General features: G+C 38.5%; 1 protein-coding gene across 11 annotated transcripts in view; it reads right to left on the bottom strand.

Annotated features, from left to right (window-relative positions):
* The window catches only part of Mbs (Myosin binding subunit), a 115621-nt gene that overhangs the window by 5991 nt on the left and 90315 nt on the right, over positions 1 to 19315 (bottom strand). For 10 of the 11 annotated variants that reach the window (XM_074100197.1, XM_074100180.1, XM_074100209.1 and 7 more), the window contains 3 exons: positions 8424 to 8579; positions 5760 to 5843; positions 5231 to 5329 (listed from right to left, as the gene is read on the bottom strand). In XM_074100197.1, the coding sequence (XP_073956298.1) occupies positions 5231 to 5329; positions 5760 to 5843; positions 8424 to 8579 (339 nt within the window). The remainder of the gene's footprint in view (positions 1 to 5230; positions 5330 to 5759; positions 5844 to 8423; positions 8580 to 19315) is intronic. The other variant, XM_074100190.1, reaches the window with a different exon arrangement.

The raw sequence follows: 19315 nt of genomic DNA, 5'->3' as shown, positions 1-19315 counted from the left end.
TAGCTGGTTTCGATCTAATAAGTCTATAATAGTAGGGTGACCGAAAGTTATATTATACTAAATAAAATATTTCCTAATTGAATTCAAAACAGTTCGTACGAAATATATTGAATTTACTGGCTTTAAAAAACCAAAAAATCAGGCACTCGCACAACGGGTTCAATTCAATTGTGCACTGGTTTTGTAACAAAATAGTTGTGGCAGCCGATCCTGGCAATAGTATTTTTATACGCCGTGTTTTTATTGATTTCTGTTAACTTCGACTACCTGGTAATTAACTTCTGGCCATAAGAAAAAAACTGTACAGAACAAATCACAGTCATTGTAAAGGTCAATTACACAAGCTTGACGTGTGACATTGATGTAATACATCAAACAAACTCACTTTTTGACCGTCTTTTACCAAATATGCATAATTCAAGAACTCATTACTTAGTTAAAAACTTTCACAAAGTTAATCCATACTAATCTACTAACTAACTAACCGTGGGATCTTTTAGGGAAGGCTTGAGAAGAATGTGGCTTGCACCTTCTCCTTAAATATTTGAGAACATTCCTTTGTTAATATGCTTATATATTATATGTATTATGGTCATATATATAGTAGTTTATTTATTTATATTGTAGTTTATGTATTATATTGTTTAAAGCACTGTATAGTAGCTTCCATTATTTTAACTCTAAAACTCACCCTTTGTCGGACCCTAACGTATTGCTCCTCTCCTCTCATCCACTCAAAGGTTGACTGGTAGAGATCCCTTAAAGGGATAAGTCCGCCTTTGTACAAGTATCTTAAAGTTTGTCAGTAATGTTTTGTTAATTTTCTTTTGTACAATAAAGAGTTTACATACATACATACATACATACTAATATTATAAATGTGAAAGTGTGTCTGTATGTTTGTCCGTCTTTCACGTCGAAACGGAGCGACGGATTGACGTGATTTTTGGCATAGTGATAGTTTATGGGCCAGAGGGCTGCTTTTTATCCCGGAAAAATGCACAGTTCCCAAGGGCGCGCGATAACCGAAAACCACGCAGGCGAAGCCACGGGCAAAAGCTAGTAAAGTCATAAATTTAGCTTTTTAACTGTTTACCGTGCAGTACATTATAAAAGTTTTTGTTTCTTGACTATTTTTTTAACAATAAGACTTAGCCACTAGTGACTTAGAGAAATTAACGGTAATCGAAATTAACACGGTGCATATTGACCCGCTCACACAGTCTATAATGTAGTAAGTACACATGCGGCGTGTGTGTGGGATGTTACACTTTTCCCACTCCCTTACACTTGCATAAATACGACCTGCGTTGTTGTGCACAATTACGTATGACGCAAGTTGCAAAACATTTACTTTCTGGAGTAAGACATAGAACAGTAGAAATTAAATTGAGATAAAACTTTCTCAGTAAATGTCGTATTGTCGTAAGTTAGAGACAATTTCAGATTTAAAAAAATTGTTCCGTTTTCTTTTGTATTTCCTATTGTTTTATGTCATTCATAATCTGGCCGTTTTGGTGTGATTAAGGTTCGAAGGTGTGTGTAAGTTATCAACAACAGTACATCTTTTAAAGGTACACTACGCCATTCGTTGACCTGTCGAGCGAAACGATCGCTTCTTACCTGCAGTGCAGAGCCTTAAATTTAACAAAAATATTTACAAACTGCTCATCTGTGTTAGGGTATTTTAAAACCGGCATCGGGTATTTTAGTATCACAATCCATTCTAAAGACAACCCTAGATGTTGAACAGTGGTAAGTGCCGATACGATCGAATGATCCTAACTACTGTATGAAATGATCTATTCGGGCGGTAACGTTTCTATTTCGTCTTTACGTGATTCACGGACAATAACAAGGCATGCAGCACACTGTAGCGCACACTGCGGTGCTGTGTTTTATACAGACCAACCTTTTAACCTGCCCCAAAGACAATAAATACTATGAGATCTTACTGCTTAATAGCAGTACGCAGTAGCAGTGCAGTTTTACCCAGACAGCGAGTAGGGATGGCATTTACTGACAACGTCACTCGCTGTCTGGGTAAAATGTTGCCCATTATACATGGTGTAATCGTTAAGTGTGCCCAGGCGATTATTCCGTAACTATTACAGATATCAAAAAACTGTGAACTGATATCGAAAGTACGTTACCTAATGAGTGAAATGACATTTACTTTTTAAAAATAAAAAGAGAAATATCCATCATTTTGACATCAAACACTCCCATACATATAGTACGAGATTAGATACAAAGGTTTTAGTTTCCTTATTTTAAAAGGTTATTTTATAAGCTTAGAACTGATATAAAAGATAGTTTTATTACTTTGTTAGGTTAATAAATAGTTTTCTTAAATATCATTACCAAGCTTCTACAATAACCTTTTAAAATAAGGAAACTAAAACTTTTCTACTAATCTCGTACTAAATGTATGGGATGGGAAAAATTATGGATATTTCTCTTTTTATTTTTAAAAAGTTAATGATGTCATTTTACTCATTAGGCAACGTACTTTCGATATCAGTTCACAGTTTTTTGATCTGTAGTAGGTACGGAATAATCGCCTGGGCACACTTAACGATTACACCCTGTAAACCTATATTTTTTTAATAATTACCGTATTTAAACAGAAATGACCCGTCAAAGAATAAAGAACTACTTAGTCCAATTATTTATACGCCGTGTTTTTCTTGATTTGCGTTACCTTCAACAAACAGCCCAATTTATTAATAGGAACTACTTGGTAATTAACTACTTTACCAAAAAATATTTTTTTCGATAATTTTTCTTTCATGTATTCACAGACAAAATAAAAAGCCAAGGGCCAAAAAAAAACTAAATTGTAAAATTATGAAAATTGAAAAGTTACATTGACATGCCGCATAAGAAAGGCTTACTTTTTCAGCCTTCTTTTGCAAAATATCTATAAATTAAGAACACTTTGGTTACAGACTTAAAAAAAAGACTTATATTAACTTTTACTTACACTTTTTTACTTCGCATAATTTAGTATCTCAATTCTTGACTATCTTTTTAAACGGTAAGAGTTAGGCCACTAACGTTTTGAACACATCAACATCATATTATCTGCAACATGTTCCCTTAAAGTTAACGGAAATCAAATATGTCACTTTGTATACCCACACTTTTTTTTACACGAAATCTCATGTCACGTGAGGACAATCTCTAGCTCCTGAGTCGTGACCGCTGAAAATTGTCTGATAAAACACAGTACATAACGACATGTCTACGCCTTTCGACTGAACTGTTAGGGAAAGAACACTGGGATTCTTCTTAAGAAATGGTCTAAACAGTGGATTGCTATCCTTGTATCTCAGTAGCAAAAGCAATTTACCGACATTATCCATTTCCATGAACGAGATGGTAAGCGCCCTAATTCTGCCAAATTATACGGATAATGACCATTGACACCATAAACATAATATAACTAGCGAAAATAGACCTACAGTGGTGCGAGTGAAGAAACCGATCCTTACGGCATAAGCTATGTGTGGGAAAGAGATAAAATCAATATGACAGCGTGACCCGTTTTGAATCAGAGAGCCTCCTTTAGCCTCCTGTCTTTGGTAACCTGAAGTTTCTAGTACCTACTTTACTGCAACAGCCCTTAAGATTTATTTGTACTGTGTACCTTAAGTACCTATATGTCGATACCGGATATACGGGGATACCGGGTATACAGTACCTATGGTTATCGACAACTCATATTTACCAGTGAGGGCAACTCTAAAACTCACACAGACATTTACAAATTTACACAGCCAGGCCCATTTCACTTTCGGTCACGCTGTCAAGCAAGGTCTGTATGTCTAAGTAATATTACGTTTATGATTGACACAGTCATGGGATATTTATAAAACAATATGTACAGCAACATCTAGACATTTAACACACATTTCAAGGCTTTGCCGGGAAGATCAAACGTAGCTTTGTCATGCTGTCAGTCCGTCTTTCAGTGGAACACACGTTCAAATCAAACCTGCATAACTGTCGTTTTCTGCAGCTGGCTAGATGGCGCTAGTATCGTGCGTGAGGTCTGCTCGACAAGTTTGACATTTGCGTCACGTTTGGGATTGGTTCATAACTAAATGAGCCAACCGCAAGCAAGACGTCAAACAGATCTCACAATACTAACGCCATCTAGCGATCCACCTGTCACTTCAAGAATTTGTCCCTTTACGCTCGATTTAGGGTAAATCGTCAATTTCAGGCACCGATCAACAGCTGGCCACCTTGCACTAAAAAATAATTCTAGTCACCTATAAATAGAATTCATTATTAAAAGGTGGCCAGTAATTGACGATTTGAAACGGAATCATAACATCCCAAGAAGGACGGCAGTTCGAAAAACGTAGACAAATCGGACGCAAGTTAGATACGTATCAAAAGCATGCTCGCCATATCACACGGTTAATATGCATATCGCATTATAAATGGGGGGGGAGGGCGCGCGACACTTAACAGCGAGGGGTGGGCCGACCGGCTGCGTTAACGACCATGGCCTCTGAGAACTACAAGGTTTCTATGATTTGGATATAGTTGCTTTTGAACTGGTAATATTAAGGAAACACTTTTTTGTATTTAAAACTGACCAGCGATTTAGGCCAAAGATATAGCATATTGGTTCAGACCTAAAGTCCTATTTATTCAGGCCATAAGTAGCCCTGAAACTTGTTTTTTAGCAAACTTTTTAAACAAAGGTAAAACTATAGCAAACAAAGTATACTTCGTTGTTTTTTTTTTTACTTTTTTTTTCAAATAACTAAAATAATGATAAGACCCCGTTGTCAAGCGGGCAGTTTGGTGGCTACCTAGCATTAGTGATGTGTAATGCCATTAAAAAACTTTATTAAATTGAGTTTACACATAATTTGTGTTCCCATACATAGCTACAACGTCGAGACTTGGATAGTTTGCATTGCACATCACATCACTAATGTTAGCAAGCCATCAAACTGCCGCTTGATAACGAGGTATTATAATGATCCTGCAAGGGAACATCCAAAATATGTCATCCAATAAGTAGTTGAGCAAGTGAAAGAACCGTCTCACGAACAAGTGCAATCAAAATTTAAATCGGTAACACTTGACGCGGTACCACCTCCACATTTACTACCTCTAATTCCCCACCCTATTATAGTAAGACAAGAGACCAATGGGTGTCAACGCTTGTTCCGGCCGACCTTACGCCGCGCTCAACACAATTTACCTATTTCGTTGCCGAGTGGGTAAGTTTGCTGACGACGCGTGTGAGGGCACGGTTCTCTGCCCTCAACCTTTCGTTCTCTGCTTTTAGTTTTTGCAATTGCTACAAAACGAACACCACGATTATTTCCGTTACACTGTACAGGCCCTTGTTGTACAAGATTGTTCTAATATACATAGTGATGTGTATGATATATTTATGTGAGTGTTTGTTGGTAATTTTATATCGGTGCTCGCCGTTGAAGTCGACTAGTAAGTTATCATTCAATCAGTCAATAGAATTAAATTTATTGCAAACAAAAATGGTAACAGAGCATTCCATTTAGCATGACCTTTATAAGTAACCGATTTGACTCCATTTTACTCTCGGAACTTTACGCTTTACAATAGCACAATAAAGCGACTCAAATATCATCTATAAAGTCATCCACATAAAACTGTACAACTTTAAGGGAATATTCAGGTAACTTCGCAGGCGAGGACCGACTACTTCAGACGAATTCTAATTCATAAACAACGTTTTAATACGATACCTTTAATTCCTCCTCCATTTCAGATAATTTCCTTTCCATTGCTCTCTTCTCGCGTTTCTCAGTATCGGAGAACGAATTCTGATTCTGTAAAAATGAAACATATACTTAGTAATTCTCATTAAACATTTACACAGTTAAATACGTAATAGCAAGCGTGGCCGCAAATGTAAACCAATCAAAAACATTTCGCTTTCGCATATTGAAATTATTAAAAAAAATGGCATACACATTTAATTTACACTAAATACGTAGTCAGAAAGTTGTTAGTGCTACAGTATATTATATGTGAGACAATTTATTTATAAGTCATAATTATTGTTAGGCATTTTTTATTCCCGCTGAAACCGCGTGCATTTTTCATAAATTTTTAAATGGTCACCTGTAGAACTCTATAGGTTAGGTTAGGTTTGTTTTATAACAATTCTGAAAAATAAATAGTTTCAAAGAAAAAAAAAGAGTTGTTAAATATTAATTATAACAAACATCATATTATGACTAACAATGTGTACGTATGTACGTGTGTGTACGTATTTAGGTATGTTAACTCTTTATTGTACAAAATAAGAAAACAAAACACAATTGACATCTTTGAGGATATATATACAAAGGGGAACTTATCCTTACACCCCCCAGCACCAATATCTGACACCGCAAAGCGTGCATAAATATCTGATATCACTCTATTTCTAGAGCCGTAGGACGTGTCAGATATTTTGCTCGCTCCACTGTGGCAGATATTAATGCAGATGACTGTACAACAGCTTATAACATAATTTAATTAAATCCATGTAAATTAGTATTCTAACGAATGCCCCCTGTATGTCAGATAAAGCTATAAAAGCAAACCTTTTTTTGAAGACTAAGATATACAGGTACTTTAGTTAATAGGTACACCCATACAGTAAAGTGTTATATAATATTATTTTGTAAACTAGATGACTCATTGCTCTGGACAACATCGGGCTTAGAGCCAATTTCTAATGGAATTATACATGTATTTAAATAAAACCAATACTTCGTAGTTAAACCTGTCCTTTTCTAACGGACCGCGTCATTGTCAAGCGAAACAAGGATAGTTGCGCAGCTGATCTTAATTCGCAGTTAGTTCATACGGCGGTATAATTGGAAATTCGTTTAGCTAATGGAAGTTTCTGCGACAGAATAGTTTGCGTCAGTAATGTGAATCTATTCGACAACTTTAATATTTGAAATTTGAAATAATACATGAAAAAAAAATACAATTTCAATACTACGTAATTCGAAAACCGAAGTTCGCACCGTACCGTCCCTCTCACTCTTGTATTAAATCAAGCGTCAGTGGGACGGCAGGATACGGAGCCCGAATCTCGCTCCCCGCAGCTAAAAATTATAAAGAAAAAAATATTAGCTTTAAACTAAAAAAAAAACAAGTATTAAGTACCTATGTAGTTGCGAAATCGCGAAGCGATCCCAGCTCAGCTTGCATCACGTTTGTGATTGGTAAAATAACTAAATAAGCCAATCGCAAGCAAGACTGTTACGTCATACAGACCTTAAGATACTAACGCCATCTAGCGATATTCACCTGCCGGAAAACTCCATTGAATTGATACACGTATAACATGCTCCAAACTTATTAACGTTTCGTAAGCAGGAAGTAACAAAATACAGCATTCTATTCCCATTATAGATAACAATATAAAGAACAAAAACATAGCCTTAAATTTGCCTAAAAACCAATATCACAACATTTAAAAAATAAGCACACATCGCACAAAGATGCCCCTAGGGCCTCGTCCAACTTCAAATTTGGACTGTTGTCGGATTTGGCTCAGTTGTACAGTAAAACTATTGACTGCATTGCAGAATAAACATGACCATATAATTTTGAGAAGGCCACCATTACCATCGGTGTCAATCCATTTCATATAAACTTTCTTATTAATTAAATCTAACAAAAATTTTAGTACATTCAGCCAATGTTCAAAGTGTGACGCATCAAAGACGAATTTCCGATGACAAATCTCTGCAAGAGCGTTCATTTGGACTAGCTCAACCAATGGAGGAAATATTCCCGATTAATTTTATCATAATTTGTATGTTGGTACACTTGCTTAGGCGGCAGGTAAGCTAAAGTATATTTGCGATTGCAGTAGTCATGTTAGTTAGTTATATTACTTAATATCGCAAAGCAAAATACACACACACACACACACAAAAGAGTACAAAAAATGTCAGCACGGTCCCCTTACTTCGCATGGGCATCACCCGTCCTACGCGTCACACGCTACCTTACCGCACCTCTCACGCGTCACGCGCCCCCCGCGTCAACACCGTTTGCGATACCCGTGTGATGTTGGCACCAGACTTGTACCACTGCTCGGACGTGGCTTAAAGACGACGCCGCGTAAAGAGCTTTATAGTCGGAGTTGCCATCCTCCGTGGGCTTAACTCGCCCACATTCCATCACGTGTCCCCCGCGTCACGTGACCCCCTCGTCAAGCGCCCCCGCGTCACTCACCACTTGCAACAAGCCTCACGCCACAGCAGCTCGGGCTCGAACAGCGCGCAACCACTGATGCCGCGTAAAATGCTCTATAGTCGGAGTTGTCGCCATCCTTCGTGCGCTAACTCGCCCACATTCCATCACGCGTCCCCCGCATCACGTGACCCCGCGTCACTCACCACTTGTGACAGCAGCGTGATGTTGGTGCGTGCCTCGCACAGCTGCTTCTCGCACGTGGCGAGCAGCTTACGCAGCTGACGGACCTCCGCCTCCGACGCCTCGTAAAGTGCTTTGTAATCGCGGTTGTCGCCATCCTCCGTGCGCTCGCTGCCGGACTGAAAAATAAATGATGCACTCGTGAATATAAATCAAAACCTAAGATACCAGTTTACATGCAAATAGTAGCATGCCCAGTCTTTTGGTTTCGACTAATACTGAACCTTTGACTTCATAGAAGACGTATTATTGTTGTACGTGTCATTGAGCAAATAAATGAATTTGAATTAATTAATATTTAAGTACGAATGCTATGCCATGAAATGAGCACATGTCGGCAAAATTTTATGTCCCAAGATTATACAACTTGAGATTTTAGGATTATACATCTGTTCATTGTGAACACCGGATTTGACACCAGTGCAGTGGTGCCACCCAGCCCCATCTCTACTTATTTATTAATTCAATGGCATGGCATTATTTAAAAGTCGTTTCATGCAAACACTTAAATCTATGATAAAAAGATCCTTCTTTTCACTGGTTTATGTCGTTTCTAAGAGTCTGTTGGATTCCCATCTCCACAAACAAAATCACATGAATGCAGCAAATTATTGGGTTTTTTAAAATATCTACTCTCTGTATCTGTCTTAGTCTTAGACCCGACCCAGGGTTAACCCTCTCCCCCCAACCCCCATGAACGCCTCCAGGATCCGCCCACGTTCATAAGTAATAAAATAATACTAGGAATAATTTTATTGTAAAAAAAAGGGTTTAACACCGTTCCGACAGGTCTGAAGCCACAGTAAAATATTATTTCACTTCCCGTGGGAATATAATCTATGACATTTACAGTGGAAAAGCTCATGGTTCCAATGTGCTGAAGTTTCGAAACGCCGTCCCTACCTAAAGTCCACTGTATTATTTTAATTCCCTACGCACAAATAATTTGTCAGAGTCAACCAAAGCTTAAAGGAAAATAATTAAACAGTGGGTGATCCACAAAATGTTTGGCAGCCAACCAATTATCAAAAAAAGATTATACCCGGTTAGTCGATTGCGTATGATATAAATTATAAGACTGGAATTGAATAGCAATGATTTGAGGCTTTACTGTCTAACGCACTTGGAATCATAATCGTTTTTACCACATCTTTCTCTTACACGTCATAAGACGAGGATGGAAAGAGATGGAAAATGCGATCGCGAACGTCGGTGCGTTAGTCAATAAGGCCTGTGTGCTAGAGGCAATGAAACAATGCATTGCATTATGCTTAGTGCATTCCATGCCGGAGACGCGTGTATGGCTTTTTGGTACTTTCATCCAGCCCTGCTGTCATAGTGTTGCAGCAATTTGGACGCACATGAGCGCACGAGGCACCTGAAGTCCCGGGTTCAGATCCATATCGGCTCGCATAACTCGACGGTCCCCGCGAATAAACGTGTAATATCAAAACATAAACTTTACAGGAAAAACAAAAAATGGAAAAACTGTACAGTCGAGTTCATAAACTTATAAGCAAAAATTTGTTAAAAAATATCTGAACACGCTTCTACGCCGTTAACAATAGAGTCGTGTTCAGATATTTTTGATCAAATGTTTGCTCAAAAGTTTATGAACTCGACTGCAATAGCTCTTCATCTGATGGATTAAGTTTGAAACAATGTAAGAAGAAAGTAAAGAACATAAATACACCAACAATTATATGCCTCGAATGAAATTTTTACTTTGTGAATTAACCAGTAAATGCAAAAAATACCAATTTTTTTTATTCTTGTAAAAAAGTATTTGTACTTTTAGTTCAAAAACATTTACATTGCCTTAAATTACCCAATTTATTATTATAATTTACTTTAAAAAATACAGATGGTCCGTTATAGCTAAAATAACGTAATTAAACAATAAAATCGTGTAAACACGTTTTTTTCGCGGGGGCCGTCGAATTGTTGAAAGCCATAATGTAATTTTATGTCATAATGTATCTTTTGTCATACTTAACCCTTTTTTTCTCTAAATCTATTAATTGTTAGGAATTACTACAAAATAAACTTAACCTACAGAGTTCTACAGTTGACCATTTAATTTTTAAATAAATATTATGATAAACATTACATTATGGCTTTTAAAAATTATACGACTAAATACGTATTCCTCTGGTTCGACAGTTTACAGCGTGTCTCACCGAACTTGCGGTTTCGGTTAGCTTCGGCAGTTAAATTTTAGTTTAAGCATAGTAATCTGCCGAAATGAGTACGAGGTTAGTTAATCTCATTTAAATAAAATACTGTAGGCTGTTGCTATCCCATATCCCAGGAAGGAAGTTCCCAAATATTTTACTGTAATCCTCCGGCAAAGCTCATTTTAGTTGGTGTAAATAGCATACATACTAGCAATAACCTTGTTTGGAGCAGTCGGGTAAAAGCTGATTCAACATCTGTTATGAAATTGGTATCCGCGAGCCAGTATTACTTATCTTACTTTATCACAGTCAAATAAAAAATGAAGACTCATTAGTCCTTTGCTGTATACTATATTTAAATTTGAACCAAAATTAATTATTGTCACTCTGAGCTTGGTTGACCAAAATGTTAATTTAGCTCTCTAAAAACAAATTCCTAAGATAAACCTAAAAAATCTTGCCATTTCTTACCGTTAATGTAACTTGTCAAATGGATGCAATAAAATTCATCAGAGGTAATCATATGTTTTTCGCAATATTTTGTTAAGTACAAATTAAATAATTCAGAATGAAGCAATCACCATAACACACTTGAGATAAACTTTGAATTCGACTAGATGTCAAAAAAATTGGTTTCTTATATACGACTACAAATTTAGCCTGTACTAAAAAGCAGCATCCGGTCTCATTTTCAAACCAATTTATTTTTCAGAAAGGATGTATAATTAAAACGCCTGATCTACGTACACAGTAGCCATCAGAAGCCAGCGAGTTGAGACTGAGCGAGCGTGCATTGAGATGGCCTCCCGGCTCTAAAGCCGTGAGGGACCGGGACCGTTCCTTGTTCAGGTTACTCCTGCTCCCGGACCGGCTCTTTCTCTCCGGCCTGACCGGAGGCGCTTCCGGTTCCAACTCTTGCGGAGGCTCTTGCACTTTCGCGGGGGGCACAGCTTTAGGTTTAAAGTTCGTTTTACTAGCCAAAAGTTTCTTATCTAACTTCTTTAACACTGGTGTCATGATATTGAGCGAGCCGAGGACGGCGCCTCTGAGGTAAACACCGCCATAACCGGAGCTGGTTCCGCCATATATGCCGGAAGTAGAGCGGCCGAAGCCAGTGCTGTAGGGGTTGTAGTTTCTGTAGTTGTGTGAGCCGTAGTTGGAATAGTTGGAGTATGGGTTGTATTGGGAAGGGCTGGGGGTGAAGACGGAGCCCAGGACGCTTGGGGAGGAGCCGTAATGGCCGGTAATGGTCCGCGGCCGGGGCGCGCTGTATCGGTCTTGTTTCCGACTCATTTTCACATGACACGCGACTCGGTACAGAAGTAAACGTGAGCGACCGTTCGCGGCACGGTCTGGGTTCACACTGTGTTTTACGTGCGACGCCCACGGCTGGACGCGTCTAGAGACTGTGGCCCGTGACGCGGTAGTTCAGTGAGCATCACTTGTAAATATAACGCGGTATATGGAGGCGACAACAATCCAAAGTTAGTCCTAAACGTTTGTTAAATCTACGTCCGACCTAGTGACCGAAAGCGTATCAACAATACGTGTGATGACGTTCCGTGTGATGTTTATACTATTAGCCCATTGGAACATCCCGAGCTGTAGCCAACTCTTATTTGACGATTTGGAGCAACATATTGAGAACGTGCTACTTTTCGCCAGTACCTACATAAATCCAACGGAACTATCTTTCACGATTTACGCGATACGTCTATGCCAAATCGTCATTTTTCCTCTATCTGCCACTTTTTCAGACACAAAATTTGACACTAATGTTAAAGTTGTGCTGCAAATCTATTGCCGACTGACAGGACCCGCGTCGTCTCACTATTTCAGAGTATCGTACGTACGTTGTGTTAAAACATTAGTCACTTCAATCGCCACTTGTTGATATACGAAAGCCGTGAACGACACGCGTTTTGAAGGACGCTACAAAAATAAGGATTGCACGCACTCTATTATTGTAGGAGACGCCTCATCAATCAGTTGACGGGTTCCTTCAGTATTGGCAAGTGGAGCGAAGGTCGTCTTAAGGCGGCCCCGGACGCTGCGGTTGGATACGTTTGATGGTTGGAACAAACGCAGTATTTAAAAAAAAACTTGTTTTTAAGAATCATCGATAAAGTTTTATAACTGAACAAGCGTTTCTTTTCGGCAAATCAATGTTTGAAGGAAAAAGAAAAATATTACCTCGGGCAAAGGCCTCTATGTCCAGCAGTGGACAGCGATTTATGGAGGCGGAGGATTCCTACTATTTCTACTTCTAACTGCGTTTAGTACAAGTTTTACTTTAATAAACTGCGCATTTTTTATCAATACTTAGTTACATAAACTTATTTAAAACATGACGCGTACTGAGGTCTTATTGTTTAACACACTTGGAATCACAATCGTTTTCACAATTTCTTTCTGCCATACGTTATAAGACGAAGGAAGATAAAGATGGTGAATGCGATCGCGAACGCCAGCGCGTTAGCCAAAACGCGCTCTGCCTCTGGTGTGCGTAAATTGCGAGTATACAATCGGACCAAAAAGAGTGGGTAAAAATGGAGTTGTAATATTTGATTGCATTTTACTTTGTTTTAACGATAGCTGTTTGTGCTGTAGAAAAGTAAATTGTTCATATAATTAATTTTACCCTCGACTTAACTATCAACTCTCGCCTACGGCCCGGGTGGATATAAACGTCTCGGGTAAAATGACGCGTTTTATGCACTTGTTGTACAATCTACAATCAGCCTGTTGCCTCTTGAGGTTTGAGTTAAAATAAATCATATTATATTATTAAAAAATTATATTATTTCATGTAACTAGTTAACTTTCCAAGGCACAGCGTAGGTACATAATGTTGAACCTTCGTCAACTTTACTTCACCGATACGATGTCCATCTTACGGTGTTATTGTATGGAGTGAAAGAGCCCCTTTAACACGCGTCTAGCGAGAGCAGGTACGCACGCAGTTCTATTAATACCAACTCAGAGTCGTACATTATGTATGACTGACACAGGGCGTAAAGAAGCACGCTAAACAAACTCACATGGGATATTGTAAACATTTCTACGGAACTGGCAAATGAAATTGAAAACTTAAAGTCCAATTTAGACTTTCAAGAAAAATCGTGCAAGAAGCATTATAGCGGCGTTCAATGAGGGCTATCGCGTATGAATTCGCCACTAGAGGCGCTAGTGTAGCGTGAGGTCTCCGAAATGTCAAATCTCATAGTTTTTGGGTGAGCTACGCGGGTTTATTTATAATTAGGAAAATTTTTAGAATATTCTGCAATATCTGAAATTAATCATGGCAAATATGCGTTCCGGGGCAATGAATGTCTGTGTTTTGAGACAGTTTTGTCTTTCGGAAACCTTTGTCCTCCCTTTTTCCCGAACAAAACGGGGACTATGCAACACTGTGGCATGCTTGATATTTTTATGGTACGGTTTTAAGGTGTATTAAATATGATTTTAATCTAAACTTTGTTTTCACGCCCGTAATAACAGACTTTGAAAGCCATACTTAAAAACCTCACGCAACAGTGCGCCATCTAGTGAGACAAAAAACGATAGCCCTCATTGATCACTTCACACTAGTTCGTCTTCCGGCCTCGCAATCTAATGCAACTTGCACGATTTTTATTATTACAGGGCTTTAGATAAATTGTTTTGGACACAGTCTTTGCTAAACGCAAAGCAAAAATATAAATACAAAAGTTTCAGTATGGTGTGTGCGTGTACTCAAACAAACAGAGTCGCGTGCCAGGGTGAAACTTTTTCGCTACAAATATGACAGATGACAGTCCATAAATCATAACTGTACAAAAGGTACCATCTTGGTAGGGTAGGCAACACTAGCACTGAATTCCATGATTGCACGCCCCAGGTTGCTGGTGCTGGCGGTTGCAGCTACTGGCGCCGCCTATACCCTCACCTCACTGCCGCACGTAATCCACCAAAATTTCGGTACTATTTCGACTTCTACATTAAAAGGACAACAGTATTCAAATGGGCAAAGGTTTTCAAGGGGCCACTTCTTCCACCTTTTAAAGAGGACCTAAGATAGTTTATTTTTAAAAATGCTGATAAACTTGATCATTCACTTGTAACAGAACATCGCGAATACGGCGTTTTTAGGGTTCCGTAGCCAAAATAGCAAAAACTGAACCCTTATAGTTTCGCCATGTCTGTCTGTCTGTCTGTCCGTCCGCGCCTTTTCTCAGGGACTATCAATACTAGAAAGCTGTAATTTTGCACGAATATATATGTAAACTATGCCGACCAAATGGTACAATAAAAAAAATCAAAAAACAATTTTTATAGTACCTCTCATAGACGTAGTGGGGTTGATTTTTTTTTATTCTCATCCAACCTTGTAGTGTGGGGTATCGTTGGATAGGTCTTATAAAACTATTAGGGGTTTGCTAAAACAATTTTTCGATTCAGTGATACGTTTGCTAAATATTCAACTTGAAAGTGCAAATTTTCATTAAAATCGAGCGAAAAAAATTAGGGTGGTAGTAAGTATATCAAACTTACAAGGAAAACTATAAAGGTTAAGTTTTCTTGAGAATTATTAGTAGTTGTTATTCCTGATAACCGTTTAAAAATCACCGTGTACATTAGCAAGGGAATGCTCGATAATTAACCGGTTGTTTAATCCAGAAACAATCGACACGGACGCCTGTGAAGTAACGGGTGCGCGTGGCGTTTTGGTATTAGGTTGGGCTGCTAAAAATAAAATCTATTTTCAAGTTTACACACTATATGTTTGTTCGAACGGTCTGACCCAAATACACGCGTGTTTTGAGTTGACCGGAGTTCAGATTTTGAAACTGCCGGAGGAGTGTGTGGATGGCGCGATCATGCGTGATCGGCGACTTTTCTCGGATTTATATGTTCATTGCACGGTAGAAACGCACGTCCTACAGCGGTGAGTTAATGTCGCACGCAATGTATTAGAAAATCTTTCGGCGCACCGCCGGTCGCGTTAATGTGCGGCCGAGCTGATGGCATCGCGTTGAAGGTTTAGAACTTTTCGTCAGCTTTACGAACGGTTAATCGGCCATTGAAGTAATACTAATAAAAAAGGTATCTTACCAATGCTACTAGCAATATTACCTCCTCGTATATTCCATAGGGGAGAAGAGGGATGAATGAACTAGTTTACTAAACGAGGCAAAAATATATACTTTTAATGAAACAATTATGGCTAACTTTGCAATCTAATTTGTCACGTTGACAACAATTGTAAAGACTTGGTATTTGGTAGGCTCGCCGAGACGAGTCGAATCGAATCGTATGAATATACAGTCGAGTTCTTAGGGTCTACGTTAGCTGGCACGGGTCTGCCGCTGCTCATACTATTTTTCGATAGGCGTCCACCCGCTCTGTGCAAACTGCGTCAGCTAGAGTAGGCCCTTCCATGTCGGTTCCATTTTTTTTATTTTTTTGGAGTCGGTTTTTCTTTTTTGTTAAAAAATTCTTTATTCTATTTATGTTTTTGTTGTGATGTAGTGTTTTTTATGTCAATAAATGTTGTGTTTGAGTTAGAATAATTTTCATCCAGTAACTACGAACCCGGGCAATATGAGTCTTACTCTTTGCATCCAATGCCATGTATGGTATGGGTACAAAACATACCCATTATGTTGTTCTACAGAGCGACGCCAAGTTGCATGCTTCCTCTTGCCGGATACATCACATAAGGAGGGTTTTTACAGAGCCGAAATATCGCTAGATGGCGTTATTAACGTGAGATCCGTTTGACGATGGACGTCTGCTTGCGATTGGCTCATTTAGTTATTTAACCAATCACGAGCAAACGTCAAACGGCAAACGAACCTCACGATACTAACGCCATCTAGCGATATTTCGCCTCTGTGTAAACCCTCATTGCGGGAACCTATTCCATAGGATATTTTACACTATAGGATTATGAAAATTAAAAAAAAACTACCAGTCTGTTACCCGCGACTCTGTCCGCGTAAAATTCTTTTATTACTGTCCCGCGAAAACTATGCAATTTTCCGGGGTAAAAGCTATCCTATAACCTTCCCCGGGACTTAAACTATCTGTACACTGAATTTCATCTAAATCGGTTTAGCGGTGTAGACATGATGCGGCAACAAACAAACGAACAGACTTACAAACTTTCGCATTTATAATATTAAGTGGGATGGGATAACCGAATCAACTAAGAAAATTTTAATAATCTCCATTGTTGTAATTTCAAAGTTTAATACCTCAAAAAGCGCATCAAAATCGGTCCATCCGTTTGAAAGCTACGATACCACAGGCAGACAGACAGACATTGAAGTCAAAGTAGACGAGATTAGACGACCGTATGGCCAAGTGGTTAGAGAACCTGACTACGAAGCTTGAGGTTCCGGATTCGATTCCCGGCCGGGGCAGATATTTGTATGAATAATACGCATGTCTGTTCTGGGGTCTTGGATGTTTAATATGTATTTAAGTATGTATGTATTTGTATAAGTATGTTTATCCGTTGCCTAGCATCCATAGCACAAGCTTTGCTTAGTTTGGGACTAGGTCAATTGGTGTCAAGTGTCCCATCATGATATTTATTATTATTATTATTTATTCAACTTAAAACACCCCACTTTTTCCGTCGAGGTTTAAAAACAAATTTAATATTATGCGTTCAAGAATATTTTTAAAAAAGAGCAACAGTTCCTGGCCCTTCCTAAATTCTTTCTTCGTATCTTGCCGACCCCCTGTCAATTATGTTTAATACAAGGGTGAGAGGGACGGTACAATACGAACTTCGCTTTTCGTATTTCGTAGTAGCCCAAGGCAACATCCATAATATTCTCTCATTAACTTTTCGCTAAATAAACTAGTCCAAAGTGCGATCAAAGTGATAAACGCTTAATAAACAACTAAAGAATGGACACAGTGGCAGCGCGACGACACGAGACATCGTAAATTTCGACATAAGTATATAAATATATCTGTTAACCGAATTATTATTTAATGGCGGACATGTCAACGTCGCATATTTTGATTTCCTGTGTTCCAGCGTCACAGTCAAGGCGAGCCGTTTATAAAATTATGACGTTAGGTAAGTCAAACCGATGAAAAAACCGCAAGCGGAAAATGTGTAGCCAATGATCGACCGGACCGTGTGAAAGCCGGTGCATAGTCGCATAATTTTCGCATACTGTAATAATGATTGTCAGAATTTTTGTTAGTCATAGTTTTTTTCCGCCGAAACCTAGTTTTTTTCTGTTTTTTTTTTTTTAGGTTTGTTTTATAACAATTCTGAACAATTAATAAATTCAGAGAAAAACAAGTTTGATAAACAATATAATTATGCAAACATTACATTATTACTTTCAACAATTATGCGAGCCGATATGGACCCAGTAAAAGCTTTGTATCACATGTCGAATCTGTACTATCCTAACAGTTTATGCAAAAAATATTTCTGCTTCTGAAGACCACGATACTCATGTTAACGACGTAAACGGCATAAAGATCCCGAGAATCCATACTAATATTATAAAGGCGAAAGTGTGTGTGTTTGTATGTATGTCCGTCTTTCACGTTGAAATGGAGCGACTACGGATCGATGTGATTTTTGGAATAGAGATAGTTTACGGGCTAGATAGTGACAGGCTACTTTACATCCCGGAAAAATGGATAGTTCCCGAGGGAACAGCGCGCGATAACCGTGGACGCAGGCGAAGCTGCGGGCGAAAGCGAAGTAGTTCTTAAAAGTAACGTTGCTTGCATCTTAATGAACTTAATGGAGAGCTAATGAAAACTCAATTTATTTACGCAGAAATAAATCGTTAGGCTTATTGCACTGCGTACGATCGATAACCTACAGTGTTTGTTTGTTGTACAATATTTCAAGTTCTAAAAAAAAACAGTCCTCGAACGGCGTAATAAAGTAAAGAAACGTCGCGAAATCTATTTACGCGCGACATCCGAGCGCGCAGCGGAAGAGCGTTCGTAAAAAGTTTCCGCGGCGAACGCATTGACGCAGGGCTCCGGAAAAGCGAGTTCAATTTTAATGAAAGATCATTTCAACAGGAAAAACCTCAAAATAACTGGCAAATTCAAATGGGAACCAATGGAAAATTTACGCTTTGAAACAATAAAAGAATTATCGAAATTGATTCATAATAACGGAGTTCTGAGATGTGAGTGAGAAGTTTTTTTTTTTACTTACAAAGACTCCATGCACTCGCGAAGAAGACCAATGGACTTGTCGGAATAACCACACACACAGTAACAATACTAAAGAATGCCGCCAAAACTGTTGTTCCACTACTTAATACTACAATATGCGGCTACTTGTTTAGATATGTCTATGACAATAGAAAATATGTTAACAGTCTTTAGGAATCTTACAGCCACGCTTCACGACACGTTTCTCTAGTTTCCACGAAACATATCTGGGTAAATGAACGTCATACACATAATAAGTAACAACAGCGTGGTCTAAAGTTAACGACTTGGAGTCATCAAACTTACGTTTCCTTTGAAAAGGCATACAATAATAGCTAAAAACCGATGTTTTATCCCATTACCGTAACAAACACAAAGCTTTTTGCTCTGCTTTGGATAAAGACAGAACACGACGAAGTACAGCTCTCAACAGTGAAGTATAAACGTGAGTGGTGGAACAATAAGACGTAGCAATAACCTTCGGG

The sequence above is a fragment of the Choristoneura fumiferana genome, chromosome Z (genome assembly GCF_025370935.1).
Source record: "Choristoneura fumiferana chromosome Z, NRCan_CFum_1, whole genome shotgun sequence".
NCBI classification, from domain to species: domain Eukaryota; kingdom Metazoa; phylum Arthropoda; class Insecta; order Lepidoptera; family Tortricidae; genus Choristoneura; species Choristoneura fumiferana.
Note: the sequence above shows the minus strand (reverse complement) of the source record. Positions and strands in the feature narration are given on the sequence as shown.